Genomic DNA, 26,108 nt, shown 5'->3' on the forward strand with positions numbered 1-26,108 from the left:
TATGTATAGCACTGATTACTGTAAAAATGTCACTGGTACCCCCAAAAGTGTCAAAAATGTCAGTCAAGGGTCCGATCTGTCCGCCGCAATGTCGCAGTCCCGCAAAAAAAATCGCAGATCACCGCCATTACGCGTTAAAAAAAACACCAAAAATGACAAAAATCTTTCCCTTAGTTAGTAAACGCAATAAGTTTTGCGCAAATCAATCAAAATACGCTTATTGCGATTTTTTTTTTACTAAACATAGGTAGCATAAAACAAATTGGCCAAAAATTTAAAAAAAATGTGATTTTTACATTTTTTTGGGGGGGAATTTCGTATAAAAAAATGTGAAAAATATTGTTATTTTTTCAAAATAAACGCTATTTTTTTGTTTATAGCGCAAAAAGTAAAAATCGCACAGGTGATCAAATACCACCAAAAGAAAGCTCTGTTTGTGGGAAAAAAAGGACGTAAATTTCGTTTGGGTACGGCGTCGCACGACCGTGCAATTGTCAGTTAAAGTCGCACAGTGCCGAATCGCAAAAAGTGGCCTGGACGGAAGACAGCAAAATCCTCCGGTGGTAAAGTGGTTAAACTTCTCCACAACAGTATCTCGGACCTGCCTGGTGTGTTCCTTGTTCTTCATGATGCTCTCTGCGCTTTAAACGGACCTCTGAGACTATCACAGTGCAGGTGCATTTATACGGAGACTTGATTACACACAGGTGGATTCTATTTATCATCATTAGTCATTTAGGTCAACATTGGATCATTCAGAGATCCTCACTGAACTTCTGGAGAGAGTTTGCTGCACTGAAAGTAAAGGTGCTCAATAATTTTGCACGCCCAATTTTTCAGTTTTTTATTTGTTAAAAAAGTTTGAAATATCCAATAAATTTCGTTCCACTTCATGATTGTGTCCCACTTGTTGTTGATTCTTCACAAAAAATTACAGTTTTATATCTTTATGTTTGAAACCTAAAATGTGGCAAAAGGTCGCAAAGTTTAAGGGGGCTGAATACTTTCGCAAGGCACTGTAGCTACCTCTGACTTTTTTTTTCTGCCCAAATGTTCCTGTCGTGAACACAATTTTGGTGCCTTCAGAATTCTGCCCCTAAACACCCCTGCCTCTTAACTCCTCTAAGTCCCTTTGTTTGCATGGATACTTGCTGTGGTCTACTTGCTGAATGTAAATGATAATTTCCTATTAAAAGTTTCATGTGTTTAAAAGTCCTTGTATTTTACAGCCTCTTTCTTTTTTTTTTTTTTTTTTAGGCTTGAGTTCCTAAAAGCTGTTGTCCAACTGTCCTCTCCAGGAGTTGATTTTTTCTGCAGCAAGCCATGATTGTCTTTTGCGTTTTCCTTGTTCTATGCTATAATTTGGTCCAGGGTCAGTTCCCACGGGCCTGTGTCAAAGATGGGACACTTAAAGCCACATCCTGTTGCCCCATTTGGAAGGATGGTAGCCCCTGTGGCTTCAGATCAGGCCGTGGCCAATGCCGTGACATTATCTCAAATGTTACACCTAGCCAAAGCAAAGAGCCCCAAATTAATGATGACCGCCTGGACTGGCCAAAGTATTATTTTACACATACCTGCGAGTGCTTTGGAAACTACAGCAGCTACGACTGCGGTGACTGTAAATTCGGGCATTTCGGAGAATTATGTGACCGGAAAAACACCATAGTGCGGAAGGAAATTCGAGAACTTTCTTTTCTTGAAAGGAAAAGATTCTTCAGTTACTTGGCACTGGCCAAAATCACAAAAAGTCGGGACTTTGTCATCCTCTACACCGGAGACCGTCATCATAAGGACACATACCGCTTTGTTGATGCCGCCATCTACGATGTGTTTTCCTGGATCCATTACTACTCCACAAAGCCAATTCTAAAGAATGGGTTCTTTCAACCTTACACAAACTATGCACATAAAGGTCCAGCTTTTCCTGGTTGGCATCGTCTGGGCTTCCTTTTCCTGGAGAGACAAATTCAACTCATGACAGGGGATGAAAATTTTGGACTTCCTTATTGGGACTGGCGAGGAGAGGAAAATTGCTCAATCTGTACTGATGACTTCCTTGGTGGTAATAACGCACAAGGGTTTCTCAGTAAATTTTCCCATTTTGCCTTTTGGAAGGTAAGTGGGGGGAAAAAGTACTGTATAATGAGTCTGGGGACAATTTATTTTATGTGTTATGTTTTAACTGTATGTTTACTATGTAAATGCGGCCAAAAGGTTGTATTTTTAGTTTTGGATAGAGTGGGGAGCAGTGTTAATTTTGTCGACTAAAACATTTTAGTCGATTAAATAATACAATTTTAGTCGACTAAAATACGACTAAAACTAAAAGAATTGAGATGTCTAAAATACAATTAAAACTAAAATGGCATTTTAGTCTAAAGGCCAAAATATGATTAAAACTAAAATGCCATTTTAGTCAAAAGACTATGACTAAAACTGGATTAAAATTTGACGTCAAAATTAACACTGCACTACCACATAAGAATATGTAGGGGGCATCTACTAAGCTGCTAAAAGAAAAGAAAATGAAGAAAAAGGCTTTTCTTATTTTTTTTTTCTTATTTTTTTGGTTAATATTTAATTTTGGTAATATATTCAGGTAATATGTGCAATGGCAATACAGTCAATAGAGTTTACAGTTTTTTGGTTTTTTTACATTTCCAAGTTGAACTTCTGCTTGTCAAAAAGCAATATATTTGTTTTTTGAAACTTGGTTTTATTTATAAAGACGTTATATATCACAACGGTTAGGCTCGGTTCACACTACATCGCTCCGACTTCGGGGGCGACCTGTGAAGTCGCGTGCACCGCGACTTCGGAGCGACTTGCACGGACTTCATAAAATGAAACTTGCACGGACTTCATAAAATGAATGTTATGCAAGTCGCTCCAGGTCGCCCCGAAGTAGTACAGGACCCTTTTTCTAAGTCGGAGCGGCTTGTGTTGCTCCTATTAGAACCGTTCCTGTACTTCACTATGGGACGCGACTGTGCACGACTTGTCAGGCTGACCAAGTCGCCTGACAAGTCGTACCAGTGTGAATGGAGACTATAATCTGTGTCTGTAGTGCGTGTTCAACCCTTAATACCAAAAATAATTAAACAGTTTATTAGATTTTTACTCCAGGAGTATATAATGAGTTTGGCAATTCTAAAGAAATGCTTAAATAATGCATTACAATTTAACTAAACCCATTAAATTTTAGACGACTAAAATGTACTTGAGATTTTAGTTGACTAAAATATGACTAAAACTAAAACAATGCAGGTGACTAAAATACGACTAAAACTAAAATGGGATTTTAGTCAAAAGACTAAAATACAACTAAAACCTAAATGGCATTTTAGTCAAAAGACTATAACTAGAACTAAATTGAAATTTGATGTCAAAATGGGGAGGGATTAGAACTTCCGGCTTTTCCTGCTCTCTGGGGCTCCGTTTAACCTCCCTGGCGGTATGATTCTTTCGGATTTTAGTTGCTGAAAGCGGTACAATTATTTTGCATGTAATTCTTGTGAATGAGCAGCCCAAACCAACTATTTACATATCATTTTTTTTTACTGTGCGTTCTTCTTTATAACATCTCGGGTATGATAAAGCTTGAAACACAAAATCATAAATTATAACATAATAAAAAACTATAAATAAGTTCAAGTATGTATACATATATATATATATATATATATATATATATATATATATATATATTCTGTGTATATATATATATTCTGTGTATATATATATATATACAGTATATATATATATATATATATATATACATATATATATATATATATACAGTATATATACACAGTATATATTATATATATATATATATATATATATATATATATATATATATATATATATATACATAAAAAGTACAGTAAAACTGCAGGAAAGGGCACTGGGGGGCAAACTAATGTGATTTTTTTTTTATTTTGAATGGTATCAGTGTGTTTGGTGTGTTTTACATTTGAATTTGCCGCTGGTTCCACCTCCCTGCGAACGTCACGTCGCAGGAGACGGAAGCCGGGGGAACGGAGAGGATCGGGAGGAAGAAACGCCGCCGGGACACATCGCTGGATCCCGGTGACAAGGTAAGTAACCCCGCTTTCAGGATCCAGCGACTCTCCCTGGCAGTACCCCGAGTGTGGCTCTGGGTTACCGCTTTTGGCTCTGAAATTTAACCCCGAGCCACGCTTGGGAATACCGCTAAGAAGGTTAAGAAATAGTGAAGAAAGGGACTCTCGCGCTGTTGTGGGTAATGAATGCGTGAGACAGAGATAAGTGTGGTGAGGCTGTGGCTCCGACTAGCACTGAAAGTTTATCCTTAAACTTAGTGGAGAACTATTGAGATAGGGTGTAGTGCTGCGCTGCCTCTTCTCACAATTTGACAGTGTGATGCAATAAATGAATACAGATTGAATAAATACAGTAGATAAAAAAATTAAATAAAACGTGGTGGGCGTATTAATCTTATCAGATGCTGAAGTCACTGATAAATATATATTATATGAATAAATATCAATAGAAGAAAAGGTGGTAGGCGTATCAATCCTATAAAATGCTAAAATCACTGATGATCAACCATAAAGCAATTCAGTATAGATAGGAATAAATACATAAAACAATAAATTTAATAAAAATGCGAATGTGCTAATAAGGTGCTGGAATAGTTTATCCAAAAGTGCAAATTGTATTGTATCAATAGGTGACTTGTGCAATGAAATGTACCATATATGCAAAAAAAAAAAACATGTATTCACTGAAAAAATCACTATAAATATGAAAATGAAGTGCTGAAACAATTATTCCATAAGTGCAAATGGTATGCTATCAATTAGTGGCTCGTGAAATAGGATGTACCAGGTGATAGGTGAGTATGAGCCAAAATAGCTAATGTCTGAACCAATAATGTGCAACAGAATCAAAATACACAATTATATATGTAGCAGGTTTTCCAGGCCTGTGGCCTGATGTGGGTCTACCATTGTTACCGGCTACCTCTCCAGCCCATGTGAGCTGCCGCCCTGGATGTAGAGACTGAGGCATGGACAACTCCGGCATCTTGTTTTAGTTGTTTTATTGTAGATAAGGGGATGGGAGAAGGGAATGAGTGGGATACCCCTTTAGGCTTCAACTATGTACACTTGGGACTTGGTTCCTGAAAAATGCCCGTTGGCGCTTCTTTGATGCCAGCCGGCGCCAGCCAACGCTCACTAACTCTGAGAACACTCTGTAGCTTAATAGAAGTGCTGAATCCTTGACTCAAAGTCCAAAAGATTGTGAAATTGTAGAACCACCGACACTGTTATACTGCAACAAGTCACTGAAAACTTCCCTCCCGCCTTGCTCTGGCTCGAAGGTAGTACGTTGCAGAACTGTAAATTCCAACTGCCACACTCTCTGTACAATTCAGGGCCCAATAGTAGGTGCCCCCTTTAACCTTGAATCTTTTGGGGTTCACTGTCTATGTACCCCCCTCTGTAACTTCAGGATCCTCAACCTAGGTACCCCCTTTCTGCTAGTTGGCACTGGATCCCAGAACCTCTTCCGGAGTGGTCCCTTTAACTTGGCAGACCCCAGGGGCAATCATCAGTACTCACAACCTGTGTAGGCTTTGCTGGGACTGAACCCCCCTCTCTCTCCGCAGATTCTCGGCACACCGGATCCCCTCAGCTCAACTCAGCACTCTATGGATTCTCAGGCGACACCTCGAGACATCCACTTTCCTCAGACAGGAGGAGAGACAGCCACACTCTCCATCCTGGGACTCTGCTCCCACCAAAGACATCGTGTTATGTGCCACCCCCAAACTTATACCCACTCCCCGAATCCCTTGCAGCACAATCTGGCTCCTGGGGTCATTACAAGCCTGGATGTGTCCCCTGATTGGGTTTCCTCCACCGCCCTATGAGAAGCCTCTCACAGGAGCCAGTGGGGAGACTCACCCTTCAGCAAGCACATCTGGAAACCATGACACCCTTACTAATAAATCACAGCCCTGCTGTTAGGCAGACAAGGCCCACTATACATTTACCTAGCACCTACCTGTAGGGTGCTACATATATATGGATGAATATATATATATATATATAATTCTAAAGTGCTCAGTGTCTTAAAATCGTGACTGGGTGGACTTAAAGAGGATTTGACTCCCAGTGGTATCTTTGCATGTGATTCTATAGTGGAGAACGTATCCTAGTGCCAGGATACTGTGTGATCTAGGTCGTTTGTATCCAAAAAACATGCAGTTTGTGGATTCTTACGTTACCAGGGTTGTAGAAGAAAGTGCAGGTGATATGCTGTGGGGTGCCACCCATGGGCATCCGCAGAACTTTTTGCAGGGGGGGGGGGCGTAATTTTAAGGTCATCCATGCTCTGCCCCTTTTTGACAATGTCATGAAGGGGAGGGGCTTAGTCATTATCACATAACGGGCAGGCATCCAAAGGTTTGAGAAACATGATGCAAAAGCTTATTGGAAGAATCAAGCTGCCATAATCTGTTTTTATGTTCACACTATTGACATTATTGAATGCACGCTGAATGTTCGCTGATCTCCCTTCCCTCCATCTATTGGTACCTGCCATGCCAGTCCCAGGTCTGCCAATGGGTGCACGGAGCCCAGGAAACATGGCTGAGGTGTGTGTGTGTGTGTGCGTGTGTGGGGGGGGGGGTGTCCGGCACTAACGGGGGTGTGTGGAAGTGATCTGGTGGCTACACTGCTAATGGATAATTTCCATATGACAGGCAACACTTGGCTTTTCAGGTTTATACACAGTAAGTGAGATGCTTTCTTTTAGGCCTTGTTTTCATTTACGTTTCCAGGGCAGTAAAATCGCATGACTGAGCCACGTTTACCAGAACTCAATCACTCTCCCTTATGCTATTAAGGCACTGCCACCATAGTATGTAGTATGGCAGAGGCAGCTGAGGGTTTTACACACTCCCAGTGGATAAAGCCATTGAGCCTGTGTGTAAAACCCCCTGGCACCACTGTTGTACTATGTATGACAGTGGCAGTGCCTTTGCAGCATAAAGGGGAATGGTTGGGTGGTGGTAAACGTGGCTCAGCCATGCATTTTTACTGCCCTGAATACGTGAATGAAAACAAGGCCTAAAAGAAAGCATCTCACTTACTGTGTATAAACCTGACAAGCCAAGTGTTGTCTGTCATATGGAAACAATCCATTAGCAGTGTGACCACCAGATCACTTCCACACACCCCCCGTTAGTGCCGGCCACCTCCCCCCCCCCCACACACACATGCACCGGTCCTTAGCCATGTTTCCTGGGCTCCATGCACCCATTGGCAGACCTGGGACTGGCAAGGCAGGTGCCAACAGGTGGAGGGAAGGGAGATCAGCGAACGCTTACTGTTCTCCCCTTACTGTTTGATGACAAATCGCCAAAAGTAGTACAGAAACTACTTTTGGGAATTGGGTGGCACCGCAAATTCGGTGTTGCACTGATTCAGCCGATTCTATTGCAGGCAATTGGCTCCAAATTGACATGCGATTTGACATGTCAAATCGCATGTCAAATCAGACCAATGTGAATGTATGCTGAGGCCGGGCTGGGGCAGCAAATGTGCAGGTGCAGTGGACAAGCAAAGTTTCTCCTCCTGCATAAGCACCAATATCCCCAGGATTATATCCTTCAAATCAAAATCCACGTCATGTCATGTCATGTTTGTGCCCCACCACTGGCCTCTGCCCCTGTACTCCAGTGCTGCCTCTGGCCTGGTGCAGCATGCATAACCCACTAATGTTAACATCCTTCCTTTCCTTGAATCCCTTAAAATCTACATCCTGCTCCACTGCCCCTGATTGTGTCTTATCATGCCAGCAAGTCAATTATTTCTTCTGACTCACTTTTCACGGTCACCGCTGCTGGTGTGTCCCGACTCTCTCCTCCACGAGCTGCAGCTTCACCCCTCCTGACTGATGTCAGCAGGGAATCCTCAGTCCAGCCCACCCCCTGCAGCTGTCAGAAGGAGAGAGGAGAGGGAGAGCAGGGAGCCGGCGGCGATCGGCGCACGGAGCTTGACATTCCAGGGGGGGGGGGCACTCGCCCCCTCTTGCCCCCCCGTGCCGATGCCCATGGTGCCACCTAACTATGTGGTTGGCCTCTCACCTGACACTTTCTTGTAAACAGCCTTTTGGGGGTATATAGATGTCTCCTGGGGTCCTATGGATGGGGCCCTCAAGGTGTGCCTGGTGTCCGCTACTCCTATTAATCTCTGACACTTTCTTGTATACGTTTTTTAGGGAAACACAGATGTCTCCAGGGGTCCTGTGGGTGGGACTTTCGTGGTTTGCCTTGTGTCCTCTACACCTGTTAATCTCTTAGGGTAAGGGTACAAATACAAAGGTCTCTCATGGTGTAGTATTTCAATAGGTTTATTGAATAAAAGTGTAGAAAACTCACATTTAAAAAAAGCATTAAACAGCGCGGTGTATCTCTTATGTGTGTCTCTTCCAGGTATGTCACTTCTGGGTCAGCTCCGTACTGTCCTACGCGTTACGTCACGTGCGTCGTGACTTCTTCCGGGGATACGCCCACCACATTTTATTTAATTTTTTTTAAAACTATTTATTCAATCAGTATTCATTTATTGCATCACACTGCCAAATTAGGAGAAGAGGTAGCACAGCACTACACCCTATCTCAATAGTTCCGTTTAAGAAATGTCCTCTGGAAACTTTGGGTTGACATCATTTTCACCAGATAGAAAGTGGAGGAAAATTCATAACAGAAACATGGATAATAGTAAAAAGTTGCAAAGTTAACTTTAACCTTCTTCATCTCTACTAAGAAAAAAAAATGGTATTTCTACCTGTTGTGCTGTTGAATGAAATGTGCTGATGAAACTATTGTCATCATGTCAATTATTGATGAAAAATCTCTGTAAATCCTGAGTAATCAGGGGACCAATATTCTATGAGCAGATGGTAAGGTGGAGAATTCATATCTTATCTGAGTTTTTCGCTTTACTGCCTTTCGGCTAAGATCAAGTGTAATATCTGTTATATCAGTGTGAAGGCTAGTACCAGCTGCAACAGAAACCAGGGCACCCACAGGCAGTATGGGCAGGTGAGTAATTCTCCCAGGACAACTGAATGGTCCCAGTTCCTCCTGGTTTGAACGGATCTACCTTGTCTGGCCATGGGCTGGGAAGGCAGAGAGTCTGCAGTGTCTGCACCCCCTGGGAGTGTTCACCCTAGGGATGTTCTTAGTAACACTTGGGTTTGGGACCCCAAGATGTGAAAAGGCACGTGGTCATATCACCAAAAAATTTTCTTGCACAGCGCCTTTTAGGGCTGGGACTTCTGGATAAAGTCCGGGGCAATTTTTGTTACCAGGCCTCAGGGCTAGGGATGAGCTTCGAGTTTGAGTCAAACGTAAGTTCGACGAATGACGAACAAATGGGCTTCTTCGCAAGAACTTCGAGTTCCCGCATTATCATGGACTCTGACCTCTGATTAAAAAACAGTGGAACCGGACCCACATCCTCACAATTGCAAGCCTGGTATTCTACCACCTACAACACCATCAAGCCTGCTTAGGCTGAACACACTCTCCCTAACTTCTATCTCATCCACTGTGTAGGGTGAGATAGAAGTTAGTTAGGCAGGGAGAGTGTGTCCAGTCTAAGCCTGCTTGACAGTGGCATAGGTGGTAGAATACCAGGCTTGCAATTGTGAGGTTGTGGGTTTAAATCCCTTGGCCAGTGGGTGATTTATAAGTGGAATTCTAGAGTTAATAAAACATTGCAGGGAGAGAGATTTTTGCTTTTTACAGTTTTGTTGTAGATGCAGTGTATACCACAAAGTTATTTATATACAGTATATATATATATATATATAGGCACTTCAGTTTATATCAGCTTATGCCAGTATTGCTGAAAAATAAAATGGCGTGGGGTTCCCCCTAATATCCATACCAGACCCTTATCCGAGCACACAGCCTGTCTGGCCAGGATGGGGCTGGGGGTGAGCAAGCGCCCCCCCCCTCCTGAACTATACCAGGCCACATGCCCTCAACATGGGGGGTGGGTGCTTTGGGGAAGGGGGGCTATGCCCCCCCACTTCAAAGCACCTTGCCCCCATGTTGATGGGGACAGGGGTCTCTTTCCGACAACCCTGGGCTGTGATTGTGGGGGTCTGCGGGGGGGAGGCTTATCAGGATCTGGAAGCCCCCTTTTAACAAGGGGGCCTCCAGATCCCGCCCGCCTATCACGAGCTACCCCACAATGCACTGCTCATGTGCAGTGAATAAATTACATGATGTGGGGTGGCTTGTGACATCAGATCCCTATAAAAGAGCTGTCAAACTCAAAACAGCTCATAGAGCAGGAAGCGTCTGGAGAAGCAGAAGCTTCTTTTTTTTTTTCTATTTTTCGGGCGGGCTGGCGACTGATCATTAGGGGACACTATTTTTTTATTTTTTAATAAAGGACTTGTCCAAAACTTATTTTTGTCTTTATTTTTTTGTACACTTTTTTGGTGAATGGGTAGGGGTACAATGTACCCGATATCCAATCACATTGGGGGGGCGGGATCTGGGGGGCCACTTGTTAAAGGGGCTTCCAGATTCTGATAAACCTACCCCCGCAGACCCCCACAACCACAGCCGAGGGTTGTGGGGAAGAGACCCCTGTCCCCATCAACATGGGGCAAAGTGATTTGGGATTGGGGGGGCAGAGCCCCCCCTGCCTCAAAGTACCCATCCCCCCATATTGAGGGCAAGTGGCCTGGTATAGTTCAGGAGGGGGAGGTGCCCGCTCTGCCCCTTCCCTTTCCTGCCCTGCCAGGCTGCGTGCTCGGATAAGGGTCTGGTATGGATTTTGTGGGGGCCCCACGCCGTTTTTGTTTTAATTTCGACGTATGGTTCAGGAGGGGGGGGGGCGCTCGCTCATCCCCACCCCCATCCTGGCCAGCCAGGCTGTGTGCTTGGATAAGGGTCTGGTGTGGATTTTAGGGGGGGAACGCCACAACTTTTTTTTTTTTTTTTTTTTAATGTTGGCGTTTTTTTTCATTTTTTTTTTATCTGTATTGCCGGGAGCCGACAATACATTACAGCCGCGAGCAAGTTTAAATGACATATTTTCCTTTAGAAATGTCAGTATTGCTGCAATGGGCTTCATACATCGCACAAATGCACTACTTTACAGGCACATTAAGTAGACCCCCCAGGCACGATATTTAAAGGAATTTTTCATTTTTATTATTCCACTTTAAGCATTATTAAAATCACTGCTCCTGTAAAAATGATTGTTTTAAAAAAATGTTTTGCATTGATTTATGTTCCCCAGGGCTGTACCCGGTTCCTATACACTTTTTTGGGCCAAAAACTTGCATTTAAGCCTTTAGAATTAGGACTTTTGATTTTTCATGTTCATGTCCCATAGACTTTAATGGAGTTTGCATGTTCGCTAGAACTTTTCCCCTGTTCCAGATGTTCTGGTGTGAACCGAACAGGGGGGTGTTCGACTTATCACTGCTCAGGGCCTAGCTAGTGCACGGCCATTTATTTATTTATCCATTTATTTTTCTCCCTCACGTTTGTCACCTTTCACCTATGTGTGTGTTTTTTTCTCACTGGGATGGAGGGTGTGAGTCCTCGGGCTTGCCCTGATGTCTAGGGGGAGGATGTGTGGCCCTTAGGTTCCTTCCTCCCCTGATCCTGGTGGGGGCCCTCTCTTTGGGAGAGCCGCTCGACCTAGTACTCGGTGGTCAGCTTTGGCTCATCACGAGGAGAGGGGCCTGTCAAGCATTCTGGCTAGGCAAGCCATGTCATACCCCATGTCCCTGATCAGCTCCTCCCATTCTGTATACGCCCACTGGCTAAACAGGAACAGTGCTCCTCCCTGAAAGTGATGTCACTGGCTTTCAGTAACCACACCCACTTGCTGCTCTTGGACTCAGCAGGAAGTGGAGTTGAAGTCATGTGACTGCACTGAAAACTACAGAATTCAGGTAAAAAATTGGATTTTTTCATTTTGACACATAAGGCTGAACTCTGCTCACATTAATGATTGCAGGGGAGAACTTAGGGTATTAGGATGGACTTCCACTTTAACCGTTTTTTTTTTTTTTTGTTTTCAGCACCACTGCAGATTAAAAAAAAAAAGAAAAAATCAGAGTTTTTCCCTCAAACCTTTGAACATATCATCAACACTGCTTATATAAAAACATTGTCATTGGTATGTTCTTCTATAATGAGCTTAGACCCATTCTGTGCATGCTGTTGATTTCAGCAAGTCATGCTAGTGTTATGTTACGGTATCAGCCAAATGATCAGACCAGTGGTGATGTGCAATTTCTACTTTACTTAACAATGAAAATCAACTTAGATTACACAGGAGATCATGTGAACAGGGGGTACAGAACGGCAACATGAGGAGTGGGGAAACAGGCATAAAACATATGAAAACAATTCTACTGCAGTTCTACTAATGGCCACTGGATGGTAGCAGAGTGCTCTGAGTTCAGTATACTGATAGGATAGAGAGCTGAAGAATCTCACGTGTTCCAAGATATTAATCGTTCATTCGACAGACTGTAAGCTGAGGGGATTTCCTGCTGGCACAGACTTCACACTGGCACTGCTGATGCTGACTTCGGTCAGGAGGCTCTGAGGGTTGTAGATAAGAGCACCCCACTGCTTGGACAGCTTCTCCACATGGACTTAAACAGAGTCCTCTCCAGTGACTGGGGCTTGGATAGATGTTTTGTGCTCTTGTGCTCACTGCTGGTGGCCCGCACACCAGACTTATCAGGTGAGGACCCAGCACCTGGGGACAGCTCACTTGCCCAGCCACTGCTGTCCCATCCGGCAGGAACTCTCTGAAGCACAGGAAGCTGGGAGGAGCTGGAATTTATACTACCTGGGCGTGTCCAGGAGCTCAGGAGATGCTGGGAGCCCATAGGATTGTAGGGAGTTGAGTTAAAGGGACTTGCAACTGAATCTGGTTAAAGGGGCACACCACTACACTAAATCTAGGTAAACATTGACACTTGATCATTACACATAAACTAGGGGGCACACCATCACACAGGCTGGGCTCATAGCACTTCAGGACTGAGTGTTGCTTACATATCAATACATGAGTACTGCTCAATCCTGGAAGAATGCCTGCCCCCCAACAGCAACAGAGGAAGAAGAACAGGAAGTACTGATGATGTCATTTTGAAACTCAGCAAATAAGCATTCATCTCTCTCTAATAACAAGCAATTTCATAATTCCTTTTTTGTTAGTCTATTTGCAGCGGGTACAACTACGATGATTCTTACTGCCTGGCTGCTGATGACTTCAATCAGTTGGAAATACTGCACAGGAAGCCTGGCACTGCTCCTCGTGCCCCTAGACTACCCACCCTGCAAGATGTAGAGGACACTCTGAAATGGAAAGATTTTGACACCTATCCCTATAACACAGAGGCACAAAAAAGCTTCCGCAATGTCTTAGAAGGTGGGCAACATTTACCTTGTCTTCTTTTTTTCCCCTTAACCACTTGCCGACCGCTTACCACATATATACTGCGGCAGTGTGGCTCTCTTAGGCACACCGACGTAGGTAGACGTCGGTCACCTGTTAGCAGCTAGGGGGCGATCGTCAGCAGGGAAACCGATGCAGCGGGCAGGCAGCTCCTATTGTCGCCTGACACCCGCAATCGTTCCCCGCTGAGAGAGAAGGACGGTCGTGTGTTGTAAACACAGCTGACCGTACTTCTCCCTGGAATGATCACAGAGCGCCTGTGATCCTTCTATATAGGATCACATGTCTCTATGGTCATTTCAGAAGCCATGCCCCCCCCCGCAGTTAGAGTCACTCCCCTAGGCTCACATTTAACCCCTTGATCACCCACAGGGTTAACCCCTTCCCTGCCAGTGTCATTATTACAGTAACAGTGCATATTTTTTAGCACTGATTACTGTAGTAATGTCACTGGTACCCCCAAAAGTATCAAAAATGTCAGTTAGGGGTCCGAACTGTCCGCCGCAATGTCGCAGTCCCGCAAAAAATCGCAGATCGCCGCCATAACTAGTATAAAAAAAAAATGACATAAATCTTTCCCGTAGTTAGTAGTAACTTTTCCGCAAACCAATCAAAATACTCTTATTGCGATTTTTTTTTTTACCAAAAATATGCAGCAGAAAACAAATTGGCCTAAAATGTTAAAAAAATGTGATTTCTAATTTTTTTTTTGGAGAATGTTGGCTGTCTTGTAATGACAACCGTTGCGGCTGAGAAGCCGCTCGGCTGTCATTACAAGGAGTAGGAGGGGACATCCCCCCCCTCCTGCCGCCTTCCGCGGCTCGCCCGGGTGTCCCGTCCCACCGGGAGACCCTGGCATCCTACCTGCACGGCCGCCGAAGAGAAGACCCGATCAAAGCCGCATTAGGCTCTGATCGGGTCTCCATATAAAAAACCTGGAAGTGATGTCATGACATCACTTCCGGGTAATCGGCGACAAATTCAAAAAAATGTGAGCATTCAAAACATGCTTTTAAATGCAGAGGAGGGGTTTGGGGTCTTTTAGACCCCCCAGATACCTCCACAATAGTATCTGTGTAAAAGAATAAATGAAAAAAAAAAACATTTTTTTAAATGTCCGAAAATATGGGCCAATATCGGCCGATACCGATACCCGATGACCAGGGGAGGACTGGGCCTGGGGGCAGGGGGGCAATTGCCCCCTGGGCTGCTCTGATGTCCTGTAAAAAGGCTGCACTGCTTCTGCCACAGACATGCTTAAAGGATTCCTGGTGAAGAGAAGTAAAAAGTCTCTGCCACTGATCTACTGAGTGCGGGATGAAGACAAGGACAGAGCGCAGGCCTCCCTCCCCAGCATGGATGGTGTAAACTGTGTCTGAGCAGAGGCCGGTTCCATGCCCCACTTGAGACTCTCCTCCCCTGGCCAGCCCCAACTGAACTGTTCCAGCTCCCCCCAACTGCCCCCCGCTGGCCAGGATGGGAACCCGGAATCAGCCGGTGAGTAGAAAGTATCTGGAGCAGGGCTTTAGCCTGGAATGGGGGGTCAGGAGGAGGATGGGAAGAGGGAGAGTGGGAGGGGGGCCAAGTCGCTCCACCATGGGCCTCTGGTTTGTGCTTGTCCCCTAGACTTAAAGTTGCCAGTCTGCCCCTGCTGATGACCAAAATATCGGTATCGGCACTAAAAAAATGATATCGGTCGATCACTAGTTCTAAGTAATTTTCTAGCAAAAAATACTGCTTTTAACTTGTAAACAACAAGTGTCAGAAATGGGCCCGGTCCTAAAGTGGTTAATATGTATCCAAAGCAATGTATTGTTTTTTGGCAGAGCTGGTAATTCCTCTCCCTCTCTATGCCTTGGAGACTCAACAGGAAGTGAGCGGAAAATCTCAAGGAAATAACCTCTTCAACAGTTGTCACTAAAACCAGTTTTCCCATTGGACAATTTCCCCTCAATTTTAGATTCTCAATCACTTTCTGTTATGGTAAAAATGTTCACCATTGGACAAATAGAAAGGTTGAATCATCCTGGGGGGGACATCATAGACTTAATAGGTTTATGTCACATGACCCTTCTAAATGCAGATAGCAATAATAACCATAGTTTAGAAGGGTGTTTTCATGTTTTAATTTGCCAAACTCAACTCAACAATAGCTTGTGGTACCCAATAATAAGGTAATACAGAAAGAAACGGGAGCTGAAAAGGAATTGTAACCAGAGGACTGTAATATTGTATTATGATGATCTTTCTTTGTAGGCTTTAAGAATCCAAAAGATGGGATAACGGGACAGACCAGCATGCATAACTTAGTCCATAACTTCCTTGGAGGGACGATGTCTGAGGTTCCAATCTCCAGCAATGATCCTATATTTGTACTGCACCATTGTTTTGTTGACAAGTAAGTTTTATCACTACATTTTTTACATCAGAGGTGGGGCAACTTAATGGAGGGGTGATAAGGGAGCCAGGGGAATCTATATGTGTTTGAAAAAGGAAACATAAAAACCTGACTGAGCTCAACCTCAATTATACACTCTATATGTCAGGGGTGTCAAACTCAATTTCATTGCGGGCCGCATCAGCATTATGGTTGCCCTCAAATGGCCGATTGTATCTGTAAGATCAGTTGTCCAGAGCACCCCACGTCCCCTTACACCCTTACATGAGATGTCAAGAGCCCAACCACAATCAGAAGCAGTGCTGTATCTTGGCCTAGGCCGACAAGGCCCAGGCCTAGGGCGGCACTTTGCAGGGGGGCAGCAAAGTCTGTCACCCCCATAAAGCAGTCACACTGCTACCAGCCGATATGATAGGCTGCACTAATGGGCACTGATAGGCTACAATGGTGGCCACTGAAACCTAAATACACCACTGATCAGAAGTCAAGAGTCACCCACCCTTCCTTACATCACAATGCACCCCCTTACCTTGTGCTGCTGCCAGGAAGAGGATGCGGGTGGATCTGGGAAGAAGTGCAGGGTCTGGAGGAGAACCAGGAGGGCTGTAGTCAGCTTCCAGAGTCTGCTGAATACTGAAACCAGGGGAGGCAGAGGCAAGGTGGTGTTGCAGCTGCACAGAGAGGTGCAGAATCTGTAGGAGGAGTTCTGCCCTCCTATATGCTGACTGCTGAGAAGGGGGGGGGGGTTGGGAAAAGACAAGCCTTTCTGCCAGTGCCATCTTAAGAGCCTTATAGGCCCCCAGGCAATGCAGTGCACTGGGGCCCCGCCTATACAATCACCCACGAGAATAAAAATGCTAATTATTTATAAGGTGATATTTATTGGTACAGCAGTGCCAGGCTAATGACAGCTTCCAAGTTGGGGGCTGGGTCCGGTGACCACACACATGGACAGGAGTCAGACTCAACTGTCCTGTGTGCGCCTGTTCCCGTGGAGGCGGACAGGCATTCGTGCAGTTGTGGGCTCCCCCTCCACGCCCCAAGTGGCCTGACAGCAGTGCAGGGCCGACAGGCGCTTACCACCTGCTAAGTTTGGTGGTGGGTTGCACATGGGAATCGGGACTAATGCTTGGCTGGGGCTGGGTAGATGGGCCCCCCCGGGCACGTTGGGCCCGGGGCAACTGCCCAGCGTGCCCATTCGGTAAGATGGCTCTGCTTTCTGCAGCTGCACAGAGAAATGCTGGATCTGGCAAAGGAGTTCTCTCCTCTCTGCTGCCGACTACTGAGACAAGGGAGGTGCCCCAGCTGCAGGATAGGTTCGAGGGCCACATGAAATGGCCTGGGGGGCCGCATTTGGCCCGCGGGCCTTGTGTTTGACACCTGTGCTCAGGGCAGCTGATAAGGCAGTACAACCGGTCCTGTTGTACTGGGCCCAGACCTCATCAGCTAAGCAGGGGGGGGGGGGGGCAGGATAACTTTATTGTTCATTTCTTCCTAAATGAATAAATGGATTTTATTAGACCACACCTCCACTCCTACTTGTTTACTAGGGATTTAATTACATTTCCCTGGACCCCATTAGTTCAACAGAGGGACCCAAGAAGTGGGATTCTCTTTTTATTTTTGGGGCGTAGTGGGGGGTACAGTCAGTGTTGCTGTTTCACTGCACCCCAGGGGGGTGAGTGGGGGTGTGGGGGCCCTGTCAGGAAGGCTATACAAGGCCCAAGGATTTCTAACAGCAGCCCTGCCTGTGCTATATGTTGTATCCATAGATATATATAACAGGACCCAGTAATCTGACACATCTATATTAATGTAGAAATCCACTTTATTAAACACAGATATCTAGACAATACAAAGCCCACTATCTATATCATAAAACAAAAAATGAGCAATTATTAAAAATACACACAACCATGGCAGCTGAAGGGAAGTTGTGTAAACAACCCCCTCTCCCAAAAAAGGAAGGAAAACAAAAATATATTAGCACATATACAGTATCTCACAAAAGTAAGTACACCCCTCAAATTTTTGTAAATATTTTATTCTATCTTTTCATGTGACAACACTGAAGAAATGACACTTTGCTACAATGTAAAGTAGTGAGTGTACAGCTTGTATAACAGTGTAAATTTGCTGTCGCCTCAAAATAAGTCAACACACAGCCATTAATGTCTAAACCGCTGGCAACAAAAGTGAGTACACCCCTAAGTGAAAATGTCCAAATTTGGCCCAAAGTGTCAATTTTTTGTGTGGCCACCATTGTTTTCCAGCACTGCCTTAACCCTTTTGGGCATGGAGTTCACCAGAACTTCACAGGTTGCCACTGGAGTCCTCTTCCACTCCTCCATGGCAACATCACAGAGCTGGTGGATGTTAGAGACCTTGTGCTCCTCCACCTTCTATTTGAGGATGCCCCACAGATGCTCAATAGGGTTTAGGTCTGGAGACATGCTTGGCCAGTCCATCACCTTTACCCTCAGCTTCTTTAGCAAGGCAGTGGTCATCTTGGAGGTGTTTGGGGTCGTTATCATGATGGAATACTGCCCTGTGTCCCAGTCTCTGAAGGGAGGGGATCATGCTCTGCTTCAGTATGTCACAGTACATGTTGGCATTCATGGTTCCCTCAATGAACTGTAGCTCCCCAGTGCAGGCAGCACTCATGCAGCCCCAGATCATGACACTCCCACCACCATGCTTGACTATAGGTAAGGCACACTTGTCTTTGTACTCCTCACCTGGTTGCCGCAAAACACGCTTGACACCATCTGAACCAAATAAGTTTATCTTGGTCTCATCAGGACATGGCTCCAGTAATCCACGTCCTTAGTCTGCTTGTCTTCAGCAAACTGTTTGTGGGCTTTCTTGTGCATCATCTTTAGAAGAGGCTTCCTTCTGGGATGACAGCCATGCAGACCAATTTGATGCAGTGTGCGGCGTATGGTCTGAGCACTGACAGGCTGACCCCCCACCCCTTCAACCTCTGCAGCAATGCTGGCAGCACTCATACGTCTATTTCCTAAAGACAACCTCTGGATATGACGCTGAGCATGTGCACTTAACTTCTTTGGTTGACAATGGCGCGGCCTGTTCTAAGTAGAACCTGTCCTGTTAAACCGCTGTGGGTCTTGGCCACCGTGCTGCAACTCACATAGGTGTGCGCAGCCTATTGCATTAGGGTGTGTACCCCAAAGTTTAAATACACATGCATGTGTTTGCCTACATGTACATGGCCCCGATACAATACTCTCCCTGCTGGCAAAGTGAAATAGAGCAGAGCAGGTCCGAGGGAGATCTTTCCCATCTCCTCACTGGCAAACAGAGCGATAATGCTATGTGCCCTAGGTGATTAGGGACGTGCCCAGGCACACCCGGCACACCCTGTGCGCACGCCTATGGCAGCTCAGTTTCAGGGTCTTGGCAATCTTCTTATAGCCTAGGCCATCTTTATGTAGAGCAACAATTATTTTTTTCAGATCTTTAGAGAGTTCTTTGCCATGAGGTGCCATGTTGAACTTCCAGTGACCAGTATGAGAGAGTGAGAGCGATAACACCAAATTTAACACACCTGCTCCCAAATTCACACCTGAGACCTTGTAACACTAACTAATCACATGACACCGGGGAGGGAAAATGGCAATTTGGGCCCAATTTGGACATTGTCACTTAGGGGTGTACTCACTTTTGTTGCCAGAAGTTTTGACATTAATGGCTGTGTGTTGAGTTATTTTGAGGGGACAGTAAATTTACACTGTTATACAAGCTGTACACTCACTACTTTACATTGTAGCAAAGTGTCATTTCTCCATTGTTGTCACAATAGAGAAAAGATAGAATAAAATATTTACAAAAATGTGAGGGGTGTACTCACTTTTGTGAGATACTGTATATTTAAATGTATTTGCCCCAATGGGGCGTACAATATGTGTCAGCAAAATCAATATTTATATACAAATGCCTCCTCCGATTGTAGGATGATATTTTAGAGCTCCTGGCTGAATGTTGCAGAAAATTCCTTAGAAAGTGATTCTATGGTGAATTATATTCCAGAACTAGTTAGAATCGCATGTTATACAAAGTCCGTCAAGAGACCTTCTGGATATGTAAAAAGATCCAAACCACATATGGATAATGTCGCCCCCATGTGGCCAACACTGTTTGGATCGTGATGCAAAATGTATAGAAAAGGACAGAGCAGGGCTGCGGATAACAGAGGCATGTAAACTGACCACAGTGTTATGGCTCAGCAGCCATGATAAACCATGGTCAGCTTACAGGGGGGAGGGTAAAGCCAGGCTGCCTCAGCCAGGTTTTTTAGGTGAAAGAAGGGGCCAAATTACACAGCACAAGCGTTGTTATTCATGCTTTAACCGCTTGCCGACCGCCGCAAGTAGATTTACTGCGGCGGTCAGCCCCGGCCAGGCAGAGTGACGTTAATTAACGTCACTAGCCTGGGAGGGTCTGGGGAGCGAGCGCGCTCCCGCGCAGTCACGGACCCCCCCGCTCGTGTGACTGGCGGACCCGATGTCCGCCGGTCACTCGGCGATCGTCGGGGGAGAGGGAGAAAGTCAGGCGGCTTGTGTAAACAAGCTGCCTGTCATTCTCCTCGGTGTAAAAACACTGATCACACGGATCTACTATGTAGAACCGTTGATCTCTGTTCTTACACCTCAAGCCACAGCCAATCACAGTAGAAAGCACGCCCCTAGGGACACACACAGCCCCTCCCTCCCAAATAAAGTTAACCCCTTCACTACCAGTGTATTTTTACAGTAACAGTGTATATGTATAGCACTGATTACTGTAGTAATGTCACTGGTAACCCCAAAAGTGTCAAAAATGTCAGTCAAGGGTCCGATCTGTCCGCCGCAATGTCGCAGTACCGCAAAAAAAATCACAGATCGCCGCCATTACGCGTTAAAAAAAAAACAACAAAAATGACAAAAATCTTTCCCTTTGTTATTAAACGCGATAACTTTTGCGCAAACCAATAAAAATACGCTTTTTGCGATTTTTTTTTTACCAAACATAGGTAAGATAAAACAAATTGGCCGAAAATGTTAAAAAATTTAGATTTTTACATTTTTTTGGGGGGGAATTTCATATAAAAAAATGTGAAAAATATTGTTATTTTTGCAAAATTTACGCTCTTTTTTTGTTTATAGCGCAAAAAGTAAAAAGCGCACAGGTGATCAAATACCACCAAAAGAAAGCTCTGTTTGTGGGAAAAAAAGGACATCAAATTTGTTTAGGTACAGCGTCGCACGACCGCGCAATTGTCCGTTAAAGTCACGCAGTGCCGAATCGCAAAATACCCCCTGGTCGTTTAGCAGCCAAATCCTCCGGGGCTTAAGTGGTTAAGGGAACAGAATCAGTTTTTTGTTTTCTTTTTTTTTTTTTTAGGGTAACAAACACTATAAAGGAATAGAGGAGGTAGGAGAGGAGGTGTCCCCAAAGCTGGCTGAATGCCACCTCCTCTCCTAGCTCCTCCATTCCTTTAACTGCTTTGCCGACCAGCCGCCGTAGTTTTACTGCGGCAGGTCAGCTCTGTCCTGCGAAAGGATGTACCTGTACCTAGTTTGCGGGACCGCTAGCAGGGGCTCACGCGCACCACCGGTGGCGCGCACCCGTGCCCTTTGGCCACAGGGGGAGCCAATCAGCAGGTTCCCGCAATCGCTCCCCGTTGAGAAAGAACGGCGGTTTGCCATTGTCAGTTATGAACACAGGGATCCTCTTATTTAGGAACACAGGTCTCTGTGCTCATACAGCAAGAGCACCCCCCTACCCCCTCCCCACAGTTAGAAAGCACCCCCTAGGGACACATTTAACCCTTTGATCGCTCCTGGGGTTAACTCCTTCCCTGCCAGTGTCATTAGTACAGTGACAGTGCATATTTTTAGCACTGATTACTGTAGTAATGTCACCGGTCCCCGCAAAAGTGTCAAAAATGTCAGTCACGTTTCCGATCTGTCCGCCGCAATCCTGCTTAAAATTGCTGATCACCACCATTAATAGTAAAAAAATAAAAAAATAAATAAAAATGACATAAATCTTTTCCCTAGTTTGTAGATGCGATAACTTTTGCGCAAACCAATCAATTTACACTTTTTTTTTTACTAGTAATAGTGGCAATTTTAGTGGAGCTGCGACATTGCGGCGGACAGATCGGACCCCTAACTGACTTTTTCAACACTTTTGGGGGTACCAGTGACATTACTACAGTTATCAGTGCTAAAAATATGCACCGTCACTGTAAAAATGACACGGGCAGGGAAGGGGTTAACAGTATAGGTGATCAAGGGGTTAAATGTGTACCTAGGGGAGTGATTCTAACTGTGGGGGGGGGGGGGGGCGTGGCTTCTGAAATGACCATAGAGACATGTGATCCTATATAGCAGGATCACATGGGCTCTGTGATCATCCCAGGTAGAAGAACGGTCGGCTGTGTTTACAACAGCTGACCGTTCTTCTCTTTCAGTGGGGAGCGATCGCGGGTGTCAGATGGCAATCGGAGCCACCTGACCCTTGCATCAGCTTCCCCGCTGACTAGCGGGGGCGGGAGAGTGCCGCCGGCGGTGCGCGCTTGCCCCCTAGACTCCCGAGAGCGAGCGCTGTACATGTACGGCGATTTGCCCAGGAGCAGCTGCCTGCGGCAGTACATCTGCGGCGGGCGGTCGTAAAGGAGGTAATAATTGGCCAATTAGGTTTTTATGATATAGATAGTGGGCTTTCTATTGTCTAGATAGCTGTGTTTAATAAAGTTGATTTCTACATTAATATAGATGTGTCAGATTATTGGGTCCTGTTATATCTATCTATGGATACAACATATAGAGTGTATAATTGAGGTTGAGCTCAGTCAGGCTTTTACGTTTCCTTTTTCTTATAAATATGTATATATTGACAGCTCCCTCTTATTTGAGTTCTTTTCCTTTTTTTCTTTTTCTTCCCCTTTATCTTTTCTGTCTTGAGGAGACATTTTAAAGTTCTTCTTTCAATCTACATGTGTTTGCAGTGGAGAAAGTGGAGTGAGTGAGAGATTGATTGGGGCTGGTGTGTTTGGAAGGTGAGCTGCAGTGATTGTCCTAGAGCCAACATGAGACGAGTGTAGAGTAGTGCTCAGTGAAAAGGCCATCACACTTATGGTTACATGTATGAAGTTTTGTTGAAGTTGTTAGTTCACATGTAATCAGGGCCGGTGCTAGACTATTTTACGCCCTAGGCAAGACCAGCAACTTGCGCCCCCTCCCAAAAAAAGAAAAAAAAAAAGGGAAGGGGTTAAAAACTCCTCTATGTCATACCCAGTGACCCTGATCTGATGCTTCCTCCATGTTATGCTCTCTTACCTAGTGACCCCCATATTCCTCCATGTCACACCCGGGGATCCTGATGTCCCTCCATGTCACACCCAGGGACCCTGATGTTTTTCCATGTCACACCCTGGTACCCCAATATTCCTCCATGTCATGCTGTCATACCCACTGACCCCAATGTTCCTCCATGTCACACCCAGGGACCCCGTGTTCCTCCATGTCATGCTGTTCTACCCGGTGACCCCAATGTTCCTCTATGTCAGACCCTGATGTTCCTCCATGTCATACCTGGGGACCCTGATGTTCCTCCATGTCACACCTGGGGACCCTAATGTTTCTCTGTGTCACATCTGGGGACCCCATTCCCCCATGGCACACCCAGGGACCCCAATTCCTCATGGCTCACCTGGTGACCCCCAACCCGTTACACCCGGTGACTCCTATCCCCCATGTCACACCTGGTGACTCTGATTCCCCATGGCACACCTGATGACCCCGATTCCCTTTCATACCAGGGATGCTCCATGTAACACCAAGGGACCCCGATCCTCTGTTCTGGGGACACTCACTGGGCGGTATGAAGAGAGTGGCCCGCACTCTGCCCTCCTTCACTGTGATCCTGCTGATTCCTTCTCCCAGGACGCTTCTCTCCGGGACCACAGTGCTCACCACAGCTCCAACTGGCTCCTGGTGGAGGGAAAAGCAGCAGTCAGAGAGCTCCATACTTATTTCATCGCCAACCTCCTCAGACCCTTCTGGTGCCTCGTCGCTTCTGCTCCAGTAAAGGTTCCGCCCTCCAGTGCCGAGCTCTGGCTCAGGTTCAGCTCTCCTCAGCTCCCTGCTTAATACCGACCCAGGGAAATGAACGGCTGCACATCAGCTCAGTGCAGAGAGTCACTTCCTGCCCGGGGTTAAGGCCGCTCAGCTCCAGCCGAAGAGGATCATCATTCAGGCAGCACGCTGGTGGACTCGCTTCCTGCCTCTTTGGGCCCCCTAACAGTGGTGGAAAGCCAGGGCCTGGTAGTTCCGCACTGCCCAAGACACCTGGCATCTTCCACTGCCCCTTCTTCCTCCCCCACGGCCGCCGCTCCCCTCAGCTCACAAGGATCATTCATGATGGAGAGTGTGGACTCATGGCTGCGCCCCTAGGTGGCAATGCGCCCTAGGCGGCTGCCTAGTTTGCCTAGTGGAAGCACCGGCCCTGCATGTAATATGTATAGCCGACGTGTGTCTGAGGAGTTGCCTTGCCTTTTTATCAGGGCTGTGATAGTGGATAATGTTGCGACAGACCTGGAACTGGGAACCAACTGCAGGAACATCCTTTAAGATGCTGTCAAAATTGAAGCATGCTATCAGAGCACCATTCCATTGCTCTAGAGAGGGGACAACCTGTGGCCTCAACATGTCTCATCAAGACCACACCTCCATCAGTTATAAAACCCCTGAAGGAAGACGAAACCCAGATAACCTTTACTAGATATCGACCCACACATCAGTGCAGCGTGGTCAGAGATAGAGCCAATATGAAAGTTTTTGTGGTTAGTTGCTCAAGCCAGAATGCTCAGGAAGATCGGGAAATGATTGGGGTCAGACATTATTAGGTGGCCTGGGACAGGGGAAGCCAAGGATGAGGGGCAGTTGTGGAATGTGTGTGCAGTGAAAAGGGTGAATAATTGGACAATACAGGAGAAAATTAGTTGTGGCAGAATCCCCCACTGGCAAAAAGGAAGGGGGGGATCTTTGGCATTAGGATTTTTTCTGCAACATCCTTACCTTTTATGTATTCATAAATGTTTGTAGGATCTTTGAGGAATGGCTTCACAGACACAATGCAACTTCAGACAAATACCCTGTAAATGATCAACCAGGCCAAGGTCCTAATGAGTGCTGCACTCCGTACTTCCCGTGTTACAAAAACAAAGACCTCCTACAAAAGTCCAATCGCTTTGGATACATCTACTCTAAATACAAGGGGATGTAATGTTCTACTGAAGAAAGTCTTATGAAATTAAGGTCTGTTTTTCTAATGTAATTATGTAAACCATAACACCATTTAACTGAATAAATAAAAATTATTAAAGGCCATCAGTATTGGTAGACTTCTTGCATCTGAAAATGCTACTTAATTATTCATCATTGTGATCCAATATCTTCAACACCTACTGAGTCACTGGCCCCAAAGAAGCATGGAGGTCAGGAATTCTGGTTTTACTTGCCGCATAATTGTTCTGGAAATCTTTAGGTGTGCTGGACAGAGTTCAAGGTTTATTTTTGGAAAGCCTCTCTGATCAATGGTCTATGGGCCCTTGTCAGGGTCCTAAGCTGGTCTACTCCTGAAGGTACCAGACAGGGATCTGGTTCATCAGGCTGGAAATTTGTGTGTGTGTGTTAACCACTTAAGCCCCGGAAGATTTTACCCCCTTCCTGACCAGGGCCTATTTTGCGATTCGGCACTGCGTGACTTTAACGGACAATTGCGCAGTCGTGCGACGCTGTACCCAAACGAATTTGACGTCCTTTTTTTCCCACAAACAGAGCTTTCTTTTGGTGGTATTTGATCACCTGTGCGATTTTTTGATCATGCGCTAGAAACAAAAAAAGAGCGTCAATTTTGCAAAAATAACAATATTTTTCACATTTTTTTATATGAAATTCCCCCCCAAAAAAATTTAAAAATCAAAATTTTTTAACATTTTCGGCCAATTTGTTTTATGCTACATATGTTTGGTAAAAAAAATCACAATAAGCGTATTTTGATTGGTTTGCGCAAAAGTTATTGCGTTTACTAACAAAGGGAAAGATTTTTGTCATTTTTGTTGTTTTTTTTTTTAACGCGTAATGGCGGCGAGCTGCGATTTTTTTTGTGGTACTGCGACATTGCGGCGG

General features: G+C 45.3%; 2 protein-coding genes across 2 annotated transcripts in view; both read left to right on the forward strand.

Moving 5' to 3' along the window:
* Window positions 1–26,108, forward strand: part of LOC309569234 (tyrosinase-like) — a gene marked incomplete at its 3' end in the record, with an annotated part of 306,707 nt that overhangs the window by 171,595 nt on the left and 109,004 nt on the right. The gene's annotated exons all lie outside the window — the stretch shown is intronic.
* LOC309569512 (tyrosinase-like) lies at window positions 1,324–25,220 on the forward strand (the record flags this gene model as incomplete). The annotated part of the gene is made up of 4 exons (XM_082275378.1): window positions 1,324–2,118; window positions 13,271–13,484; window positions 15,768–15,909; window positions 25,023–25,220. 4 exons carry the CDS (start codon window positions 1,324–1,326, stop codon window positions 25,201–25,203), a joined length of 1,332 nt encoding a protein of 443 aa, XP_082131504.1. The 3' UTR covers window positions 25,204–25,220.

The sequence above is a fragment of the Pelophylax lessonae genome (assembly GCF_965119305.1).
Source record: "Pelophylax lessonae genome assembly, chromosome: 13".
Classification (NCBI taxonomy): Eukaryota; Metazoa; Chordata; class Amphibia; order Anura; family Ranidae; genus Pelophylax; species Pelophylax lessonae.